The 22,346-nt window shown below is 39.9% G+C and overlaps 3 protein-coding genes across 5 annotated transcripts; 2 read left to right on the top strand and 1 right to left on the bottom strand.

Moving 5' to 3' along the window:
• Positions 1–28: 28 nt before the first annotated feature.
• slc41a2b (solute carrier family 41 member 2b) lies at positions 29–6,152 on the top strand. Its single transcript, XM_088988974.1, has 11 exons — positions 29–185; positions 865–1,490; positions 2,064–2,171; positions 2,849–2,920; positions 4,002–4,146; positions 4,222–4,368; positions 4,522–4,669; positions 4,769–4,848; positions 5,547–5,678; positions 5,748–5,896; positions 5,967–6,152. Exons 2-11 carry the CDS (start codon positions 960–962, stop codon positions 6,150–6,152), a joined length of 1,698 nt encoding a protein of 565 aa, XP_088845100.1. The 5' UTR covers positions 29–185; positions 865–959.
• Positions 6,153–6,204: 52 nt separating this feature from the next.
• On the top strand, positions 6,205–16,379 carry zdhhc17 (zDHHC palmitoyltransferase 17). The gene is made up of 19 exons (XM_088988973.1): positions 6,205–6,343; positions 6,482–6,575; positions 7,663–7,766; positions 8,692–8,795; positions 8,878–9,000; positions 9,065–9,142; positions 9,285–9,429; positions 10,231–10,295; positions 10,370–10,532; positions 10,609–10,734; positions 10,795–10,937; positions 11,015–11,117; positions 12,380–12,502; positions 13,212–13,274; positions 13,358–13,451; positions 13,597–13,680; positions 13,755–13,912; positions 14,377–14,471; positions 14,990–16,379. Exons 2-19 carry the CDS (start codon positions 6,497–6,499, stop codon positions 15,126–15,128), a joined length of 1,989 nt encoding a protein of 662 aa, XP_088845099.1. The 5' UTR covers positions 6,205–6,343; positions 6,482–6,496; the 3' UTR covers positions 15,129–16,379.
• Positions 16,376–22,177, bottom strand: csrp2 (cysteine and glycine rich protein 2). Of its 3 annotated transcripts, none has more exons than XM_088988975.1 (6): positions 22,075–22,177; positions 20,483–20,599; positions 19,304–19,472; positions 18,353–18,482; positions 16,872–16,965; positions 16,376–16,534 (listed from the first exon to the last, which is right to left on the bottom strand). In XM_088988975.1, exons 2-6 carry the CDS (start codon positions 20,592–20,594, stop codon positions 16,458–16,460), a joined length of 582 nt encoding a protein of 193 aa, XP_088845101.1. In that variant the 5' UTR covers positions 20,595–20,599; positions 22,075–22,177; the 3' UTR covers positions 16,376–16,457. The 3 variants fall into 3 exon arrangements, with proteins under 3 accessions (XP_088845101.1, XP_088845104.1, XP_088845102.1); XM_088988978.1 differs by having other exon boundaries at positions 20,483–20,595; positions 22,075–22,148; XM_088988976.1 differs by lacking the exon at positions 22,075–22,177 and adding an exon at positions 21,195–21,531.
• Between the last annotated feature and the right edge of the window lie 169 nt (positions 22,178–22,346).

Here is a 22,346-nt window from a genome sequence, read left to right as displayed (position 1 = left end):
ATTTAAACACGTCGTAAACACACACCGGAAACAGGGCACCCCGAGTCGTAGCAAGAGAGGGGTACCATCTGTCAGTCGCCGTTGATCTTTGGCCAGCTCGCTGACGAGGCTGTTCGGGAGACTGTCATCATCGTCGTCACTTGCATCTTCTTCGATTTTGGATGAAATGTTTTCGCGTCGCAATGGTAAGCTTCCCGATAAAGACACGCTTTAAAAAATAACGACGACATAAATTATAAATTATATCAACGCGGTTTGTTTATGTCCGAAACGTCGACCATAGCGTTTATTTTTCCCCAACGCCTTCAACGTCTGAAGACTGGAAGAGCCGCGAATGTTTGTCGCTTTTTTTACACGGCTAACGTAGCACGTTGCTAACTATCACGAACACTGATTTACTAAATATTTCTGTTTTTTTAGGCTTCTTAAATTCAAAGTAGTTTTTTTTACACCGAGACATTATCTCAATCGTCAACCGTGAATAAGAATGTTAATTCCAGAAACGTCATACCACTAGAAAATTAAATACTGATGTCAAATTTGCAATTATTCTTTTTGAAAACGACATTTATTACACTATTTATGCAGGGGCATAACTATTGTTATCTGACAACTGGTTTTCGGTATTAGAATAATTAGAATTTTTTTTAAATGTCCTAAAAACAAGCGCAGGTTTGAAAATCTGTGACAACAGCAACTCAAGAACTGTGTCCAAACTTGGTTCTAAACCGTCCTGTGTAGATGTATGCATGGAGATTAATTAAATGACTCACTCGTAGTTCACCTTACAGGTCCAAAATGATCTGGGTTTAAAGTATAGAAAACGGATGGATGTTGTGTAATACTTTGTTATTAATCTTACAGTTTGTTGAGTTTCCAAGCTTCTAAAATGGCCGCATCACCGGTTTAAAACCCGAGGAGGCGTTTGGAGATGAGAATCTACCGCACGAAAACGCACCATGAGCATCGAGAGCCTCGGCGGCGCCATCGGCGATTCCCTGGGCTCTAGCCTGACGGTACGCATGAGCGGCGCGGGCGGAATCCGGAATCCTCTCTCTCTGAAATCCGCCGGTCGGATCAACTCCCTCCTCCAAAGCATCGTCCCCGGCGGCTACGCCAAAATCCAGGAGGAGCGCCTACCCATGGCCGACCTCGGGGCTAAAACGGAAGCCGGCGCGCTCCAAAACGCCTTCCGACAAGAAGCGCTTCACCTGGAAGGTCGGCGGTTGTTGGATCGCGCCTCTCGCTCCTCCGTCACGCTGTCGGACTGCGGGGATGGAAACTACTCGGAACTGGAACCCATGTTGGCCGAGAGAAGCCTGTCGGGCGACGAGGCGGATGGCGAAGTGGACCAGGACGAAGGGACGCAACCCGTGGTGCACATTCTGCCCAAGGAGTCCCCCTTGGCTATGGCGTTTCAGATCCTTGTCCCCTTTCTGTTGGCCGGTTTTGGCACGGTTTCGGCTGGTATGGTGCTGGACGTTGTGCAGGTACTTGAATTACATTCTTCTGTACTTGTTTTCCTGTTAGCAGATGCTCATCGAGATAAGAATCACACACGCCGTTGGTCAGCGCTTTATCGGCAGCCAAGCATGAAAAAACTGAATTGAATGCATTTAAGTTATTTTTAATTCAAAACAATTGTTGTTTTTGGCATGAATTAAAAAAAAGTGATTTTCTGTCAACAAAAAATACAAAACAAAGTTAAAAAAAAAACAAGTCTAAAAGCACAATAAATGAAGCGGACAACAAATGTCCTTTTGTCAAGTCATCAAACCGAAACTTGACTTCCCTTCCGAAAGGCTGTCGGCTCGCATTGTTGCGTTAATGACTTTTGGCGGCGCCGCTAAAAAGCCTGTTTGTTCACAAACTCCTCCCATTCAAGTTGCCTTTGCAGCCACGCCGAGTCATAACGTCGCTAGCTCATCTTCATTATTTTGATTTCTCTCCATCAAAATGGCTGCCAAAACGAAGACAAAATGTCCGTCCTCCCCCTAGTATTAATAACATGAGTGTGTAATCCCAAAATGTCCTCTTCCCCGTTTGTCTTGTCGTCCAAACAGCACTGGGAGGCGTTCCGCTACATCACGGAAATCTTCATCTTGGTTCCGGCTCTTCTTGGCCTGAAAGGCAACTTGGAGATGACGCTCGCCTCGCGACTCTCCACGGCGGTTAGTCCAAAACGCACGCCATTTTGTTTTTTGCTTTTGTTCCCGTTCAGTCGCTTCCATACACTCTAATTTAACGTTACACCCCAAAAAACGAATTTAGCATTAAGAATGAAGCTTGAATGAATTAGCATAGCGACGCTCTATCAACGAATTTATTCTGGAATTGAAAATAGGACATGGAGCGCCGTTTTCCTTTCCACCACGGGGTGTCAGAGGCTGTATTTCGTCAAAACAAACATTGACTTTGGAGGGAAAATGGCCGCGCCGCATTGGAAATTCAACCGCTCTGCTCAGCCAGTTTGACATTTCGATCCGTTCCCTCGTTTCACGGAATTCTGCTATTGTTTGCTTTGCTACTCCACACTTGGACTGGCTCCCTTGTATTCGCGGCGGCGGATTTATCTTATGTCAAATGAGCTGGAAAAATATGTGATATTTTATTTTGAAGGGTTGATGTCTTGTCTTGTTTTGTTATGAGGAAAACAAGGTCGGACGTGCCTCGCCACTGTTATTTATGTATTTTTTTTTTTGTTATCAATTGTGTGTACAACACGTCCCGAACGCCAGGATACTGTCAAGCAAAAGAAAAAGGAAGCCATTATCGTTGAGTTCTTTTGGCTACTGACATTGTGATTTGATTGATTTATTAATATATATATATTTTGAAATCCCCGCAGGTGAACGTGGGCAAGATGGACTCGCCCATTGAGAAGTGGAATCTAATCATCGGCAACTTGGCACTCAAACAGGTCCAAATCTTCTTGAAAAAGCCCAATATTCATTCATTCATTCATTCATTCACACATCCACCAAGCTAGTTTACTAATGTAGCTCTTTTATTTATTTAGCAATTTATTTCTTTAGCTATTTGTTTATTCAACAATGTATTTATTTAGCTATTTATTTAGTCATTTATTCATGCAGCTATTTGTTTATTTTGCTGCTTATTCATTTATTTATGTAGCTATTTTGACATGTTTATTTAACTATTTTTATGTCTTTATTTAGCTATTTATTTAACTATTTAGCAATTTATTTCTTTAGCTAATGATTTGTTTATTTTGCTGCTTATTCATTTATTTTTGTAGCTATTTTGACATAATTATTGAGGTATTTTTATGTATTTAGCTATTGATTCATTTAACTATTTTTATTTATATATTTAGCCATTTATTTATTCAGCTATTTATTTATTTACACTACAATATAATACATATTGATGTATATAGCAGTTTAACAGCTGAAGCTACTCAGTTGTTTATTTGTTTAATTATGTATTTATTTATTTAGCTATTTATGTTTTCAGCTCTTTATATATTTAGCTATTTATTTATGCAGCTATTTATATATTTATACATATATTTATTTTGCATTTTTGGTCATTTATTTATTTAGCTATTTTTCTTTATTTATTTAGCTATTCATTTATGTATCTATTTATTTAATTAACTATTTATTTATTTAGCTATTCATTAATTGTTATTCATTTTATTGATTGATTTATTCCTTTAGCCATTTCACAATTTATTCAGCTATTTATTATTTCAGCTATTCATTTCACCATTGACCTATTTATTTATTTTGTAATCTACCTACCTACGTATTTATGTATCGATTGATTGATTTAATGGGACAAGGAATGACGTAATCGGTGCCTGTACGTGATGAACAGTCCAATGTTGGAAAAGGATGAAGTCCCGCCTCCCGCCACCATGTTTGTTGTTAGCACATCAGGGACGTCTGCCAAATGGAGCCACTGTCAATCATCCACCCGGCCGTCGATCAATTTGTCCTGGCACGTGTTTAGATCATTTTGTGTTTTGCGTTTAGGTTCAGGCCACGGTGGTGGGCTTCTTGGCGGCGGTGGCGGCGGTGGTCCTGGGCTGGATCCCGGAAGGCAAATTCCAGATGAGCCACGCCGTCCTTCTCTGCTCCAGCAGCGTCGCCACCGCCTTCATCGCTTCCCTGCTGCAAGGTAAACGTATCCGTCCGCCAACTCCCGCAATGAAAACACGCGGTCGGGATTGACTTCTCCTCCGCCGCGGTTCAGGTTTCATCATGGTGGGCGTGATCGTGGGCTCCAAGAAGACGGGCATCAACCCGGACAACGTGGCCACGCCCATCGCTGCCAGTTTTGGTGACCTCATCACCTTGGCCATCCTGGCTTGGATCAGCCAGGGCCTCTACAAGTGCCTCGGTAGCTCAATAAGCAGGGGCGGTCCCCCATTTGACCAATAGAGGGCTCCCCGCTTTTCAAATTAGCGCCCAGATGGAAAACAGTTGATTCCAACGCTTTTCAGATGTCAATGTCCAACGTAAAATAATGCAAGCGTTGTTATTTCACCCCCAGACCCCCACCCGTATGTCTCTTCCGTGGTGTGTGCCTTCTTCATGTGTCTGACCCCTCTGTGGATGGTCATCTCCTCCAAGCACCCGGCGAGCCGCACCTTGCTCTACTCGGGATGGGAGCCGGTCATCACCGCCATGATCATCAGCAGGTATTTTCTTATTTACCGATTGACCCGTCCCTGAAACAAATTGCGGTATATTATGTTTACTTTTTTTTGTCCGTGATGTCATGATCTTGTCACGGACAGCATCGGAGGGCTGATCCTGGACAAAACGGTGTCTGACCCCAACCTGGCTGGCATTGTGGTCTACACCCCCGTGATCAACGGTGAGTCATGATGATTGACAGCGCTTCAATCAACCCGGAAGTAACTCGGATGGAAATCTAGCTAGCTAATAGACAGCTAATAGTTAGCTAAGTAACTCGGATAGAAAGCTGGCTAGCTAATAGATAGCTAACATATAGATAGGTAGGCCTTCACACAACCCGGAAGTAACTCAGATAGAAAGCTAGCTAGCGAATAGATAGCTAAGTAACTCAGATAGAAATCTAGCTAATAGATAGCTAACAGATAGCTAGCTAGGCCTTCACTCAAGCTGCAAGCAACTCGGATAAAAAGCTAGCTAGCTAATAGACAGTTAAACGATAGATAACAGATAGCTAGCTAGATAACTGATTCGTAATGGCCCCCGTGAGGAAACCGTAACATCAACTTTATTTCCAGATAAATAAAAAATAGCTATTGTGATGAGAATCATTGTTATTTTGCAGGAAAAAAAGTCAATCTTATGAGACTGACATTGTCGCCTTTTTTTTTAGCTTATTTAAAAAGATGGGGCTAAGGACAGAGCCTTGTGGGATACCATGGCTCTGTTTTTATTGAAAGAAAATGATGCAGTGGCTCTCAAGATTTATACCACTTGAAATTACCCACATTTTTTTCCAATGATTTCATTTTGAAGTCGGTATGAAGGACTTTTTTTTACATTTCAGTTTCTGTTGTGACCCCCTTTCACGCCGTCAAGGTATCGGCGGCAACCTGGTGGCCATTCAGTCCAGCCGCATCTCCACCTTCCTGCACTTCCACTTTGCCCCCGGCGAGGTCCCCGAGGAGGCTAAAGGTTGCTACTACCCCTGCCGCACCTTCTTCGGCACAGGTTGGCCCCGCCTTTGATTGACGCTTTAGCCACGGAAACGCCTTTACCGTCGGCCATTTTCCTCCCCAGGGCCCAATCACCGATCGGCTCAGGTTCTGCTGCTCCTGGTGATCCCCGGCCAGTTGATCTTCCTCTACACCATCCACCTGATGAAAAGCGGCCACACCACGCTGACGCCCATCTTCATGGCCTTCTACCTGGCCGCCGCTCTCCTGCAGGTGCGCAAACGCCCGCCGCGGGGTCGCGTCCGACCGGGCGCCTCATTGTCCGTCAATGACCTTTGGCCAGGTGTTGCTGTTGCTGTGCATCGCCGACTGGATGGTTCACTCCATGTGGCGCGGCGGCAAAGACCCCGATAGCTTCTCCATCCCTTACCTGACGGCGCTGGGCGACCTGCTAGGAACGGCGCTGCTAGCGCTCAGCTTCCACTTCCTGTGGCTCATCGGCGACCAGGACAGCGACGTGGGCGACTGAAGGCCTCGTCGCCGCGCCGCGTGATGTACTTTTCTCTTCCGCGGACGCTTTTCAAACGCCGGATGCGACTGTGCGGCAGTTCCAAATTGATCGGTGCAAAGGATGTCAGAGGAGACGGCGGAGCATGGACGACGGGATCCGGTATTCGATCCTGTAACATATGTGCCTCTTGAGATTGACTGCTTGGCAAGGTATCATATCCATATTGTTTTTTTTCAGTTTTGCACCCCGCCCGCCTTCTGCCCTGTAGCAGCAGGATATGCCTTTTTAATGTCAAAATAAATATATTTTTAATTGACTATCTCATTTTTTTATTGTTTTTGTCAAAGGTGCTGAGTAGCAACATGACATTTTCACTTGAGCAACCATCTGTTCTGGCTTTGGGTGCAGGCAGCGTGGAATCAAACCTCACCCAGTCACATGGTAAAAAAATACAACATCCAATAATGTCAATACATTTTCCTTGGAACCGTCAATGCCGGCGATTGGACCTCCAGCATTTTTTGGCTTAAAAAAAAAAAAAATTCAGGTAATATCCAACTTATGACCACGACCTGCATTTTTTACATTTTAATTCCATTCCTGGCACTGCTTTTTTAGCCCCCCAAAAAAACCAACCACATTATTGGCAGATCTAACTTTCTAATAAAGGCAAATCCAATCCAATCCAATTCCATTTCAAATGATAATGCTTCTGATTCTGACATTTTGTCCTTTTTTCCTTATTTCAAATGATTATTACAATGATTTTCTTTCTTATCCCTCAACCAAACGAGTCCTAGGGGAGACGACATAACACCAGCTAACTAACCGGATAACCCTCTTACGGATCTGATGTCGCATTTTTGAATAAAAAGGTCTCAAAAAAGTGAAAACATAAACTAATTTCTGACATGTTAATTTGCATTCTAACAGGTTGATCTTTTTTGCCCATTTTTAGAACATGCTTTTCGATTTTATTTTGAAATGTAGATACTATTTTCTATCAGGTCCTAGCTTCCTGTTGACAGAACTCGAAGACTACCCGTGGTCCTCCTTTTTATGATTTGATTTGCCTGAATATATTAATACCTACTAACTTAGTTATATTTTAGCTTTAAAAATACTTATAATAATTTCTTGCATGTCGCGTAATGTTGTGCATCGTGGTGCATCATAATTACCGTCTATTTGATATTTTCAAATGATTTAAAATAACTAGTTTCACATAATTTTCGTAAAATAACTGAAATAATCACACTATTTGATATTGTTTTATTTATATGATTTCTCGATTTACAAGAGTCATTAAGTGAGGTAACGGTGACATCTAGTGGCGTTTTTTGTCATTACATTACCTGACCTTCTCGCAATATTATTAAACAGGGGGATCAATACAGCATTTGATAATTATCGCCAATATTACATAAGACGTAATAGTAGATTGAAATAACCAAAATTAAACTATTTATTTGTAGTTTGGATAACTGCCATTTTGAACACCCCCCACACCCCGTTGCCCTTTTCGCAGCCTCCCGTTTCCCACAATGCACAGCGGGCATCACCACCAAGATGGCCGATGTCATGGAGGAGTATGAGAAAGAAGCTGGCTGCGTCCCTATTCTCCATCCAGAGGTACGTTTTATCCAAGCCGTCTTATGCGAGCGTGTGCATGAGCGCGCCTTGAACCAAATTTAAGACATTGGCCTGGATGTTATTTGCATTTTATCCTGTTTTTCCTTGGAAGAAACGATGCCCCCTGCATTACCATTAGCGGGGGGTTGTCAGGCTGCTAACGATGCTAAATGCGCTAACGGAACCCCCCACTCTCTCACGAACGCACACACCCTCTTATACCTCCTGCTGCATTGCTAGTGTCCGTGTTATTTTCACGCCAAACTGACCCGTTTTCCTCCATTTTTACCAAATTCACACCCGTTTTTTGTGCATTCTCTGCGGTGCGTTTAGGTATCGTTTCGCTTTCGGAAAAATGTCCATCTTCTGTTAAGCGTCATGCAGCTCGAGAGCTGCATTGACCGGAGTAGCTGAAATAGAAATGTGTCAGTCATCAAAATCGCCACCTTGTATTACAGAAGGTGTTTTGATCATGCATTTATTAATATTATTTTTTTTACATCGGATGTCGTTTTATAACCTCCAGTTGCACTTAAACTCATCATCCCCCATCGAAGATGCTTTTTCCTATTTAAAAATAATATTTTTGGAGAACAAAGACAAATCAATCATGTTATTTAGACTGCCTTGAAATTTTATTTACAAAGTTATTTAGTTTATTGAGCAGCTTGTCAGTAGCCCTGAACGAGCTTGTTGAAATGGTAGCAATGACTGCAATGACCCGCTTGAATGAACATTAATCTATCAATTGTCAAATCCGGATTATTAAAAAAAACTGGATTTGAGAGAGCCACCATTTTTCATGCTATAATATAATACAATACAATACTGACTTCTGGATTCCACCCACCAATGAGGCTACCAAAAAATAACATCAAAATAAATACTGGAGAATAGCTGACCTCGCTTGCTCTTTGCTCCGTAGGAAATCAAACCTCAGAGCCACTTCAATCACGGCTACAGCGAGACGGTCAGCCGCAAGAACCACGTGGACGACTACAGCACGTGGGACATCGTCAAAGCTACGCAGTGAGCACCCCGAAACCGTTTTTTTGGATGACGCTTCTCGCCATTCGCCGGTAATCTGACCACGCCGTCGTCTCCTCCGTAGGTACGGCATCTTCGAACGATGCAGGGAACTGGTGGAAGCCGGATTTGACGTCCGGCAGCCCGATAAAGAAAATGTCACTCTCCTCCATTGGGCTGCCATTAATAACAGAGTCGATTTGGTCAAGTGAGTTTTCTTAGATTCTAATTCTTGTATCGACGACGAAGGCACTCAAAATACTTGATTACAGGTACTACATATCCAAAGGTGCCATTGTGGACCAGCTGGGAGGAGATCTCAACTCCACGCCGCTGCACTGGGCCACCAGGTACCTTCTACGACCGTCACGCATTATTGACAACATGTCCACCTTGCATTGACCTTTAAAAACACCCCCCCCCCCCCTCCCGCCATTTTTTTTTTGTTCTCCGGGGAAATAAACGTGATTTTTTTTTTTTCTCGTCTTCCAGACAAGGCCACCTGTCCATGGTGGTACAGTTGATGAAATATGGCGCCGACCCGTCCTTGATTGACGGCGAGGGTTGCAGCTGCGTCCACTTGGCCGCCCAGTTCGGACACACTTCCATTGTCGCTTACCTTATCGCCAAGGGACAGGTCAGATGCGGATCGTACGACGGATCGCATTTACGTTACATAAACATGGCGGTGATGACTATGCGCAAGGACTCCCTCTAGTGGCAATTTTAAAGAATTGCAGTTAAGCACAGTTCTGTTGTATTGACTGTATTTTCCAGAAAAAGCATACTTTTCCCTCAAATGTGTCTTTTTTATGGATAAATACTCTAATTTATTGGATGTAATATTTTAAAAATTGTGTATAGCGCTTTGTTAGCTCTGCAGCACTCGTGAAAGCTCAATATCACTGGTGTCAAAGTTAAGGCCCGGGGGCCAAATCCGGCCCGCCTGCTCATTTTTTTCGGCCCGCCAAAGCAAGTCAAACTTGTAAAATTCCATGATGCTCGCTCATGTCCCAACCAAAATGTCAATTTATCGTATGTAAACCACGATAACAGTCATTCTTCTTGACTTCAGATTTGAAAATTGGCTATCACTAGCGTTAACTCATTTACTGCCATTTATAAATGTATTCAATGATTGGAAATATGACACGGAGCGCTATTCCCGAATTTGTTCAGCTTTTGTTTTGTATAGGTCCACCTAGTGGCCGCATAACGCAACCGCAGCAGCTATTGCAGCTTCTATTCTATGCACCTTATAATGCAGCGAGCCCGAAATATGGAAATAATAATAATAGGCCATTTATTAAAGGTGTCCTTTATACGCCAAGGCACCTTATCCTACCGTGTAACTTTTTCGTCAATAGGCTCGATTGTAAGGGTGAAGCGTCATTTGTTTATGGGATGTAATTGACAATTGTGTGTTGCACTACAACAGGATGTGGACATGATGGACCAGAATGGCATGACGCCCCTCATGTGGGCGGCATATCGGACGCACAGGTGCGTAAACGCACGACGTGGCGGTCCGTTGGAAACTTCTTTCGTCCGTCATTAAAATGTCGTTGTGACGCTAGCGTGGACCCCACCCGTCTGCTGCTCACCTTCAACGTGTCCGTCAACCTGGGCGACAAATACCACAAGAACACGGCGCTGCATTGGGCCGTGCTAGCCGGCAACACCACCGTCATCGGCTTGCTGCTGGACGCTAACGCTAACGTCGACGCGCAGAACATCAAGGTAGCAGACAACGCCGCGACGTCGTTCGTCACACTTGATTGACTGAGTCCGTTCTGTCGCCTCCTTGTGGTTAAAGGGTGAAACGCCGCCGGATCTCGCCAAGCAGAGGAAGAACGTATGGATGATCAATCACTTACAGGAAGCGCGGCAAGCTAAAGGCTACGATAGCCCGTCGTACTTGAAGAGACTCAAAATGGATAAGGTGGGCGTGGCCGGAGACGTTGATTTGTCAATTGGATGACGTCTGTCTCCGCCCCCGCAGGAAGTGAGACAGAAAGTGATGCTGGGGACGCCCTTCCTGGTCATCTGGCTGGTGGGCTTCATCGCCGATCTGGACGTCGACTCTTGGCTCATCAAGGGCCTCCTGTACGTGGCCGTTTGGGTGGCTGTGCAGTTTCTCTCCAAGTAAGTCCTTTCAAAATAAAACGTCTCCATTTTTGTGTGTGTTGCGCAATGTCATTTTGATGGTCTTGTGCTTGCAGGGCTTTTTTTGACCACTCCATGCATAGCGCGCTCCCTTTGGGCATCTACATGGCCACCAAGTTTTGGATGTATACCACCTGGTTCTACTGGTTCTGGAATGATATCCTTTATTGGGGGGCGTTTGTGACCCCCGCCTTTGACCTATTATGTGGGGAAAGAAAGAAAAGAAAAAAAAACAGGCTCATGCGTCCATATTCCTTGTCATGTGACGTTGGGGAACTTGTTTTAATAGAACCACGAAAAATGGGGAGGGGGCTGGCAAAGTGGGGGCAAATGAGCTTGTTGCAACTTTGTTTTTCTCTCTTCAGGGAAGAATTGCCGTTCTGTTTGGAAGATTTTAATTGAAGGCGATCTCGGGGGCGGGGGCTTGATTCAATCACATGCTTCATTGCTGCACAAATCTGGCGGGCGAGTACGGATCTCTTTTGAACCCAGATTGGTGAAAAGAGGCACACTGGGGGCGTTGCCGAGCTGGGCAAGCATGGAAGGGCCAAGTTATTCTTCAATTTGGAGGGGTTATAATAATAATAATAATAATAATAGTAGTTGTAATGGTTGTAGTGGTAGTGGTTAGCTATCTGGCTGGCTAGCTAGCTATCTATCAGCTAGCTAGCTTTCTATCTATTTCAGTTACTTCCGGGTTGAGTGAACGCTGGTATGTGTGGCTGCCGCTGCTCACCCACAGAAAAACTTATCCTGTGACTGTAAAGTGACCTTGAGAGTTTTGAAAGGCACTCAGAAATGAAATGTATTATTATTATTATTATTATTTGTAGTAGTAGTAATATATAATAATAGTACTACATTGTTGTATATATGTGTATCTATAACTGAAATATGTGTTTTTTAAATAATTTTAGGTGATTAATAATCAATTACAAATGTTTTTTAATGACATTAAAAAAAAAAACATCTGGAAATAATACCAAATTAATAAATGTATTTTCTGAGCTACTACCTGTTTAATTTAATTTTTAATGAAAAAAAATAGAAGAAATGTCATTTCACCAAAATATCCATTCAGGGGTTTGCTTGTTTCCTTCCGTCGTTTAGTCAAAATAATTATTTAATTATTATTTAGTGTATATGCAATAATATATTATTATTTAGAGTTATAAATTAATAGTAAAAAGAAAAGTGTCCTTGAGAGTTTTGAAAGGCGCTTAGAATTGAAATGTATTATTATTATTAATTGTGCTTTTGGTTTCAAAATAGCTGTTGACAATGTGCTTGCTTGTTTGATTGTGTGTTAGCAAATTCCTTCTACGTGACAATTGCTCATCATCACCACTAGATGGCATTGCGGTTCAATCAGTTGTCCTTTTTGGCCTTTCTCCTAAATTCCTTAACTGGTGGGCTCACATCTCCCTTTCGCCACGGTCCACTTGCCCTTCCTCATCAACACGCTGGCTCTCTTCTACAATTTTGGCAAATCGTGGAAATCCGATCCGGGGATCATCAAAGCCTCCGAGGAACAGAAGAAAAAGGTCAGATAGTCGCCCTTTTTTTCCTCCGCTCATTATTGGATGCTAAAAACAACAAAAGGGGGCCCGGGGGTCTCCCGTCCTGCCATTGATGAAGGCGCTAAATATAGCCCACATTGTTAAAAGCTTCAAAGCCTTCCCTGCATAGAGGAGACCATTACCCCCACCCCACCCCTTTATTTCCCGTCATAGAAAAACTTGCAAGGGAATTTATTTGAGTCTTATTTTTTTTTTTTTTTTTGCCCTGAGTCCAAAACACGATTTAACTCTACAGCTTTACATCTTAAAATGCAGCAGTCAGTGAAACCTAGTGAATAAATAAAAAAATACTTTCTTTTTGTTTATTTATCTGTATATTTATTAAAAAAAAACTATTTTTCGCACAATAAGACACTTTGAAGTATCATCGTAAACTATTTTTGTACCTCGGGTGCCCCCCCCCCCCCTTTTGAGGCGCATTGAAGAGAAGCTCCAATTGTGGCTGCGGTTCCACCATTCGTCCACCAGATGGTGCTACGCCACAAGGAATACAATGTGAGCCTGTCAGAAGTGACAATATCGATCCATCTACAAATGATGGGACTCATTGTCGGTTATTTAGCAACTGGAATGCTTGAAAGAACGTCTTATTGTGCGGAAATTATGCTAAATGTATTATATTTCATTTTTTTTCTTGACTAATCATTGAGAACTATTTTCTTCCCTCCGACAGACGATTGTGGAGCTGGCTGAGACAGGAAGCTTAGATCTTAGCATCTTCTGCAGCACTTGCTTGGTAAGCCGGGATAAATCCTCCCTGATATTAAAAACCCAAATATGCTGATTTCATATTTTATTCTGTTTCCACTTCCTGGTCAGATACGCAAGCCAATCAGATCCAAGCACTGCGCCGTGTGCAACCGCTGCATCGCCAAATTCGACCACCATTGCCCTTGGGTGGGCAACTGCGTGGGTACGTCGTCTCGAGTGGCATAAGACGCCACCGCCCACTTTGAAATGTCACCTCAAAATGTTCCATTTCCAAAGAGAATCCAATACAATACAATAGATATTGATTGAAGCAGGAAGTTGACCTTTTTTGTTGTTTCTATCCACAGGAAGCGGGAACCACCGCTACTTCATGGGTTACCTCTTCTTCCTGCTGTGCATGATCTGCTGGATGATGTACGGCTGCATGTCGTGTAAGTGCACCCCGGTTGTCCCCCCAAAAAAATGACGCACTCCCCCCATCAACGCCATCTTCTGTTGGCCGCAGACTGGAGGATCCACTGCGCCACCACTTACGCCAAAGACGGCTTTTGGCTCTACTTGACGCAGATCGCCGCCTGCTCGCCGTGGATGTTCTGGATGTTCCTCAACAGCGTCTTCCACTTTATGTGGGTTGCTGTGCTCATCATGTGTCAGCTCTACCAGGTCGGGACGCCCTACTCCATTTTGCCTACGTCTACCACAAACATAACTTCCCTGTACTGCAATAGTTATTTATTGATTAATGTATTTTTTATTCATCCTTTCGTGAATTTGTTTATCTATTTATTTATTTGTGTATTTTCTTCATGTATTTTTTTCATTAATTCCAGTTGTATTTATTTATTTGTCATTGTTCATTTAATTATTTGTTCATCCTTTTGCAAATTCATTTATTGATCTATTTGTTTATCTATTTGTATATTTGGATTTATTCGCTTATTTATTTATTCATTTATGTATTGATCTATTTATACACCATTTTTATTTATTCATCTGTTTATGTATTTCTTTATCTATTTATTAATGTATTTATTTTCTTTGTTTGTTTGTTTTATTTATTTATTCACTTATTTGTCTATTTATCCGTCCTTTTGTGTATTTATTTATGATGACTTTTCTCCTCCCAGATCGCCGCTCTCGGAATCACCACCAATGAGCGGATGAACGCTCGCCGCTACAAGCACTTTAAAGTGACGGCCACGTCCATCGAAAGTCCTTTCAAGTACGTACACTCTTTCAAAGATTGCATTTTCGACAGCTGTCACTACAGCGGATTGATTCCTATTGATTATTCTTTTATTTTATTTTTTCATTTCATTTGGTTTTGTTTTATTTTATATGTACTTTTTTGTGGTTTTATTTATTTATTCTTTTTTTATTTGGTTTGATTTTACATGCATTTTATTGTATTTTTTCTTTTTTCTTGTTTTCTTTTTAAATCTGATTTCATTTATTAATTATTTTTATTGTGATTTAATTTGGTTTTATTGTATTATGTTTTTTTATTTGGTTTTATTTATTTAATCTTTGTTTTTTATTTGCTATGCATTTTATTGTATTTTTTCTTTTTTTCTTGTTTTCTTTTTTTTAATCTGATTTTATTTGTTTATTTTGATTTGATCTTATTTTTTTATTATATATGTATTTTTTTTAAATATTTTAACTTTTCTTTTTTATTGTTTGCTTTTTTAAATTTGTTATTTATTTATGTATTTATTTATGACTGATTTGATTTTGTAGCCACGGCTGCATCCGAAACCTCATTGACTTCTTTGAGATCCGCTGCTGCGGGCTAATGCGTCCCGTGGCGGTGGACTGGACGGCGCAATACACAATAGACTACGACCAGACGTCGGGATCTGGCTACCAGCTGGTTTAAACAAAACAAAACAAAAACAAAAGTGGGGGTGGGCGGTGTGAGGGCCTGCACTCCTTTGGAGCATCTCACAAAACTTGGGACGGGATTAGCATGCTATCAAGAGGCAAAACCCCCCCTTTGTCACCACTATAAGAGGGAGATGGACAACAAAACGTCACAAAATACGGTTGCAATGTCCCCTATTCACCCTATTTATGTTCTTTTATTTACGGATAATGGAATGTATTTTTATCTGCGTTCTAGACCGGCAAAAAAAAAACAGGTATATTTATTGAAAATGTATTTATCGAAAGATCCGCCATCATTTCTTGACTTTTTTTTTTGTTTTTGTTAAAAATAAGTAGGCTTTTTCTATTAAGAGTCTCGCTGTAGCTGTTCAATGGTGTATTTATTACGAATTATAGGAAAGGAAGGTTCATTCCAAGTGTTTGTATCAAAAAAGCTGTCAAATGTCACGGATGTTTTTTTTTTTTTGTTTGTTTCTTTTCGTCTGCCTCCAAACTTGCACTGAAATATTATTTCTTTGTTTTTTTGTCTCTGTTACTGAACAAAAGGGCCTATCAGCACCTTTTCTCCCCCTTCCTCATTGTTTACTTTTCCCCAATGTGAAGCGCCGTGTAAAAAAATGTACATAAATAATCCGGAAAATTCTTTTTTGGGTTTTATTTGAGGGGGGACAACACGACAAGGACACTGAGAAGGGACTTGTAGCTTTTAGTGATGTCCAACACTGGTGTCCCCCTACTTGCATGCCGCCGTTGTATATAATTCAGTGTTACGTTTCATTAACCCTCAAATCCAGTATCCGGTGACCCCTTCATTTATGTATTATAATCCATGCTCCTGGACTGTACTCCATTTGTTTGTAATATTCTTTTTAAATGTCACATATGGGTTTGTTATACCACTGGATGTACAAATTGTAAAGCAAAGACACAAGAGCAGCTTTTTTTCCCTGTTGTTTTTTTTCTTTTTCTAAAAGTGATTCGATGGGCCTGATTATTTTCCTCTCCTTGCCTATCAACACCAAAAAACAGCCCAGTTTTCACGAGTTCTTCCCATAAAAAAAAATAACATCAAACTATTTTGTGTTCTGGGGATTTACAGTACGTCTATATGATCAAATTCATACACAGAAAAGTGAAAATATCATTTCCAGTGCCTCTTAAAGTCAGCTTCAAAATGTTAAAACAAAACATGGGCATGGTTCCGTTTTAATGGCTTTCATAATAAAAGACAGTCAAATGTCAAGTTTTATGTTTATTGGGTCAACTTTTATTTGAGAGGGATTACAATAAAACAAAATGGCGATGAGTCGCAACTTTGACGTCACTCGGCGTGGACGAGGGCACCCGCTCCTTGTCCGAAGCCGAAACCTTTCGGCCCGAAATTCTTGGCGTAGCAAGCTGTGGAAGCCAGTAAGAAGAATACATTAAGACAAGGTAAGTTTACGAAACAAACACGCCGTTATCCGACACATTTTACAAAACCCAAACAGAGCTACGTTTTGTTGTGATGCTAACATGTTAGCATTTTCGAACTGAGCTTTCGCCAACAGCGCATGCGTAGAAAACGAGCATTTTTCCAGTTTGCCAACAGCGCATGCGTGGAAAACGGATATGCCCCCGATTGTAACATGTAAATTTCAAGAAACAATTCTCATTAAATCGGAGTGGAAAAGTACTGGAGTGGACATGAAGTGACTCGGGGTTGTTTAAAGTTGAACTGCTTATATGTTGTCACCTTTGCAGTAGATTTCACCTTCGTTGTCCGTCTGGGTGGTCGATTCTAGGCTTTTGCCGCACTTGGCGCACCGGAAGCAGTTCTTGTGCCACGGCTGTGGGGGCACAAACGTGCACACGGATATATTTTAAACATTTAAAGCACTTGACAACCAGGAAAGTATATATATATATGTCGCTGTATTACATACAAATATACATTTTCGCGTATGAATGGGGCACAAATACTCAAAACGTAATTTTGTACACTTTGTTTTGAGAAAAAAAAAAAAAAAAAAAAAAACAGTCTCAGCGTGTAGTGCGATTGCTGATTTCTGATTGGTTCCTTTGCAGGAAGTGAATTAAACCGAAAACGCCGAACAGCTGGTAAGAAAAAAAAAACACCTCATTTCAAATCAAGACCCGAAGACGACATGAAATTGTTGTTAAACGTCATATAAATGGAATTAAATATAACGCTGCATTTGTCATTGGAGGTGCATGTTTATGGAGAAAATGGATGACCTTTTTTTGGAATTAAATGGCTCCCTGCCCCGGTTGGATTTTTCACTGCAAGACACACTTGGTGAGTTTACCTGCTCTTATTTGACTAAAGTCTATTAGAACTTTTACACTGCCTTGATATGATATTGACAATTTTTGAATGAATTGATACACTTTTGTTGTTGTTATGAATACTTCACCGAGTTGATTGTTGCCTGGATGGATTGCTGGGATTTTTCTTTAAGTTCACATTTGTATGCAACCTGTAACCCGAAAACATGATAAACTGTCCACGGTAATAAAAGGCAGTCCTTGAATAAATGAATAAAATAATACATAGACAAATAAACAAACGAAAAATAAATGAATAAACGAATAGATAAAAAATAAACTATTAGATAAACTAATAGGTAAATAAATACACAAATAAATAAATTAATAAATGAACAAACCGAATACATAAAATAATAAACTAATGGGTAAATACACAAATAGGTGAATTAATCAATACACAAATAAACCAAATAAATAAATAAATGAATAATTAAATAAATTGGCAAATAAATAAAAAGTGATGAATAAACAAATAAACTGGTAGATAACTAAATAAAAACAAAAATACACCAATACATAAATAAATGAAGAACCCAAATGAATAATTAAATAAATACAAATAAATAGTGAAATAAAAAAAATAAAATAGTAGATGAATAAAAACACAAATAAATGAATACATTAATAAATGAACAAACCAAATAAATATGTAAATAAATAGTGCTGAATAAACAAATAAACAAGTCGATAAATAAATAAAAACAACAACATAAATAAATGAATAATTCAATAAATACACAAATAAATAAGTATGCAAATAAACAAATACATACACAAATAAAGCAATAATTATTTGATTAATAAATAATAAAATAGTGAATAAATAAAATGATGACTACAAATAATTGGGAATGTGAATGAGTGTTGTTGAAGTGATGAAATCACCTTGCCGGCGCCCATAATCTTCTCGGCAGCGTACACGCACTCGCCACAGCGAGCGCATTTTTCCGATCCTCCAAACTTTTGGGCAAATTTGGACGGGTTGGGATTGCTGGTGGGTTTGTGAGACGGCGACCTGTTGGGAGAGAGAGAGAGTGCAAAACACAACATTAGAGGCTCCGCTGGAGGGTGACTAAGAGTCCTTTTCAATCAAGCTCTTTGTGAGCCATTGTGAGGCCGGCCGAACTTGTTGCATAACAAAATGCTTTCATCATCATCATCATCCTCATCATAAGCGGCGGATGCTTCGGGGTCGCATGAACACCAAAAGACTAAAGCATTGTTGTCAGATGGACCAAAATATGGTTTTGTGATGAGTTCTATTTTGTATATGGAATGGAAACTAATATAAAAAAGAAAACACCATTTTAGGGTGAAGTAAAATTGATTTATTTTTTCATGAAAGTGTTATTATTTTAATGAGGGAGAAAATCATAATAAAAAATACTTTAAATGGAAAAAAATGGTTAATTTATTTTTAAAATATTTTTTTAAAAATATGTATTTAACTGAATATATTGTATAATTTTTTATGAAAATCAAATTTCAAAATTAGCAAATTTATATGAGCGAAAACGTTTTTTGCATAGCAAATAAATACATTAAAAATAATTTCTTGTAAAAATGTTTACTTTTTACAAAAAAAATCATGTTTTTATGCATTTTAAAACATTTTGGTAAAAACATAACAAAAATAACAAATTAAAAAAGCACATTAAATAAAAGTAAAATATTTCCATAATTCTACAACAGAAGGAAATTGGGTTATCGTCTTAAAATAAAATGTATTATTCTTCTTCTTATTATTATTATTGTGATTATTTTTTTTTTAATGATTATTATTGAAATTGTATTTGTTGTTGTGCTTGTGAAGTTATTAGCGAGTGCGTGGCTTACTGCTCGGGTTTGATCCCCAGTCGCTCCCCCCGGTCCATGTTGAGGGTGCCGGCCCCCTGGCCGTAGCCGTAGCCTTTTGGGCCATATTTCTTGCCGTAGCAGGACCTGCAGTAGATCTCTCGGTTGTGGATGCTCACGGTGGTGCTGTCCAGGCCTTTCCTGCACACCACTGACGACAACAACAACAACAACAACAACATAGTCTTATTTTGGAAGTTTGATTGAAAATTAATTTCTTTTTTTTTCTAAAGAAGAGTAGCTAATGCAGTCGGTATTTCTTTTAACTGTGCTTATATTATTTTGACGATAATTATTTATCACACTCATTAAATTTACTTATTTATTTTGTATTTTTTTTAATTTAAATATATATAAATATATATTATTTTAAGTTATTTACATCTTAATGTACTAATTATTTAGCATTTTTTAGTTTTTTTTTTCGCAATGTATCTACTGATTGATTGATTGATTGATTTAGCAATTTATTTATTCATTTGTTTCGAATTTTATTTATTTATCTATTTATTTAGCAATGCATTTATGTATTATCAGTTTATTTTGCAAAGTATGTATGTATTTATTTCTCAATGCATTTATTGTATGGGATGTATTTAGCTATTTATTTATTTTCAATTTAGGAATACATCAATCTATTTATTCATCTATTTATTTATATATGTATTTGTTTATTTATGTATTTATTCATTCAGTAATTCATTTATTTTAAATTTATGAACATATCAATCTATTGATTCATCTATTTATCTTGCAATTTATTAATTCATTACCAATTTTATTTTTTTAGTTATCTATTTATCTATTTAGTAATGTATGCATTTATTTATTCTCTATTTATTTATTTTCCCGGAACCATTGACTTTGAGCTGAAATTTCGCTATTGTCAGAGTATAGTTGGGGGGAAAAAAAGATCATCTAAGGTCATGAACGTCAACGGGGCAAAAACAAAGCAAAAGGCATCGAGCCAAGAACACCAAGTCCGTGCAATTGGTCATGCGACAAACTCGTCTTTGTGAGCCTTTCAAAGGAAACGCGTGTAGGCATCCCCGCTCGCTCCGTACGAGCCTGCGCGGGAGATCTCGGCCTTTCCATCCAAGACGGCCGCCACAAATGCGCCCTTTCGTGACCTCACTGCACGATGAGCTGATGGCGACTCACTGCAGAGAAAGCAGGCCTTGTGGAAACTCTGGCCGTCGCACTGGACCTCCTCGGCGCGGTACACCGTGCCGCGGCACGCCGCGCACTTGTTGCCTCCGCCCCAGTTTGGCATCCTTCCTAAGTAACAGCGGCAGTGTTAAACATACGGCCCGCGGGCCCAGACCCACAATGGGAGGGGCAGAATGACGGTAAAAATTAAAGTTGCACGTCTTTGTCGGACTTTGTCGGATGACTCTCCAACCAGGTTTCCTCTATCAAAAGTTTGACATAAGTTTCATAACAAGATGAAAATCACGGTTATCATGATACTTTCCCCTATGAATGGTCAAACGCTTGAAGCCACATTTTTAATCCATTCCTTCTACTTGTCGACTTTATTTATCTGCGCCCATGGAAAAAAATATCAAATCCTACGCACGTTCTTTCCTATGGAAATGAGATTAGGGTGTCGTGACATTCCTTATGAGTGGAAAAAAAACCACTCAACCACCCGGGGCTTAAAAACCGGATACATTCCACTTAATACCCTGAAGAATTCCTTTGGGAATTTTGGGGGGGGGGTCGTAGTAACCCCAACCGCAGACTCTCGAAACATTACGTCACAATCGCTCCCTTGATGCCTCGCAACTTGCGTCTGGCTGTCATTACAGACCTTGACCCGACACCCCCAAAATGAGGCATTCAAAGACCTTGATGTCATGACATGACTTACTGTGCGATTAACTGGCCAGATGCTGTTGTCTTCCAACAAAATGGCGGCATGACTCAACGGCATAAGAAACAGAAATAAGAGTTCAAACTTGACGCTAAAGTTCACTTTTGTGATTTTCAAAAATCCATCAAAACATTAAAAAAAGCAATGGAGGATGTCTTTCCGATAGTTAGACTCAGTCAATTGAGAATTTCTAAATTCCTACGATCATGAACAGTCCACATGTACTATGGCGCTCATCTCAAATCATCTTCACCCATTTAAATGAAAGGCAATGCTATTAATTGGGTCCAGCCTGCCGCAAAACCGGAGCAATATTTGTGGATACTACTACTACCACCACTACTACCACTACCACCACTAATAATAATAATAATAAATTTCATTTATATCATCGCAATATTGATATTTCTATTTATTTATTTATTTATTTAGTGTTAGCTTGTCCATAGCATTGTGTATTGAGTGCTAGCATTAAGATAGCCGATTTGGGAGAGCAATGCTTCATAGTGTGGTTTTGTAATTCAGGTGGGATGTATATTACGGGATGCTAATTTATGTGCAATACATTTTAAGTAAATAATTGATCAAATAAAGTATGTATTTAAGGTAATTTGAAAGTTCAAGTTGGTCATGATGAGGGTTCAGTATTTTTTTGTATTTTGAACTTTATTTTGGGCTTGTTAACAGTCAAAAATCAATGACAACGAAAGGAGGCAGTTTGCTACGTTCACGCTGATCTCGTTACAGCCAACGTGTACCATAATAAACATTTATTACAAAAAAAAGTATATATATATATATATTGTAACCCACGTACACTAAAACAACTCGTCATGTTTACTTTAAAATTGTGTGCAATATTTCTGCAGTAAAATACCTTGTGGTGGATGTTGTCGTAGCAGATTCCAGATGTTCTGATTTTAAAATTCCAAAGGACGACGTCGCGTCGACTGTGCTTGGCCGTAAAAGTCTCTAGTGACGTAGCACAGGGCTCGTTTTCACCGATGGAAAAGTGGGCGGGTCTAAAGAGCTGTTCAGGGGCCGTCGGATTTCGTATAAACTAGCGATAATATTCATCGACGGCGAGAACGTCAATGTTATATTTTAAACACCTCGGTGTAATAAAATGCTACAAAAACAAAGAAATCT

Source organism: Hippocampus bargibanti, linkage group LG22 (assembly GCF_051943395.1).
Source record: "Hippocampus bargibanti isolate YZ-2025 linkage group LG22, ASM5194339v1, whole genome shotgun sequence".
Classification (NCBI taxonomy): domain Eukaryota; kingdom Metazoa; phylum Chordata; class Actinopteri; order Syngnathiformes; family Syngnathidae; genus Hippocampus; species Hippocampus bargibanti.
Note: the sequence above shows the minus strand (reverse complement) of the source record. Positions and strands in the feature narration are given on the sequence as shown.

Coding starts and splice junctions, on each gene's coding strand:
- slc41a2b (XM_088988974.1), top strand. CDS start 960: ATGAGCATCGAGAGCCTCGGCGGCGCCATCGGCGATTCCCTGGGCTCT. Junction 2,172..2,848: donor CCTCGCGACTCTCCACGGCG/GTTAGTCCAAAA, acceptor AAATCCCCGCAG/GTGAACGTGGGCAAGATGGA. Junction 4,369..4,521: donor GGGCCTCTACAAGTGCCTCG/GTAGCTCAATAA, acceptor TTTCACCCCCAG/ACCCCCACCCGTATGTCTCT.
- zdhhc17 (XM_088988973.1), top strand. CDS start 6,497: ATGACATTTTCACTTGAGCAACCATCTGTTCTGGCTTTGGGTGCAGGC. Junction 7,767..8,691: donor TCCCTATTCTCCATCCAGAG/GTACGTTTTATC, acceptor TTTGCTCCGTAG/GAAATCAAACCTCAGAGCCA. Junction 13,275..13,357: donor TCTTCTGCAGCACTTGCTTG/GTAAGCCGGGAT, acceptor CTTCCTGGTCAG/ATACGCAAGCCAATCAGATC.
- csrp2 (XM_088988975.1), bottom strand. CDS start 20,594: ATGCCAAACTGGGGCGGAGGCAACAAGTGCGCGGCGTGCCGCGGCACG. Junction 19,473..20,482: donor CAAGGCCTGCTTTCTCTGCA/GTGAGTCGCCAT, acceptor TGTTGTCGTCAG/TGGTGTGCAGGAAAGGCCTG. Junction 16,535..16,871: donor AGGTGAAATCTACTGCAAAG/GTGACAACATAT, acceptor TGGCTTCCACAG/CTTGCTACGCCAAGAATTTC.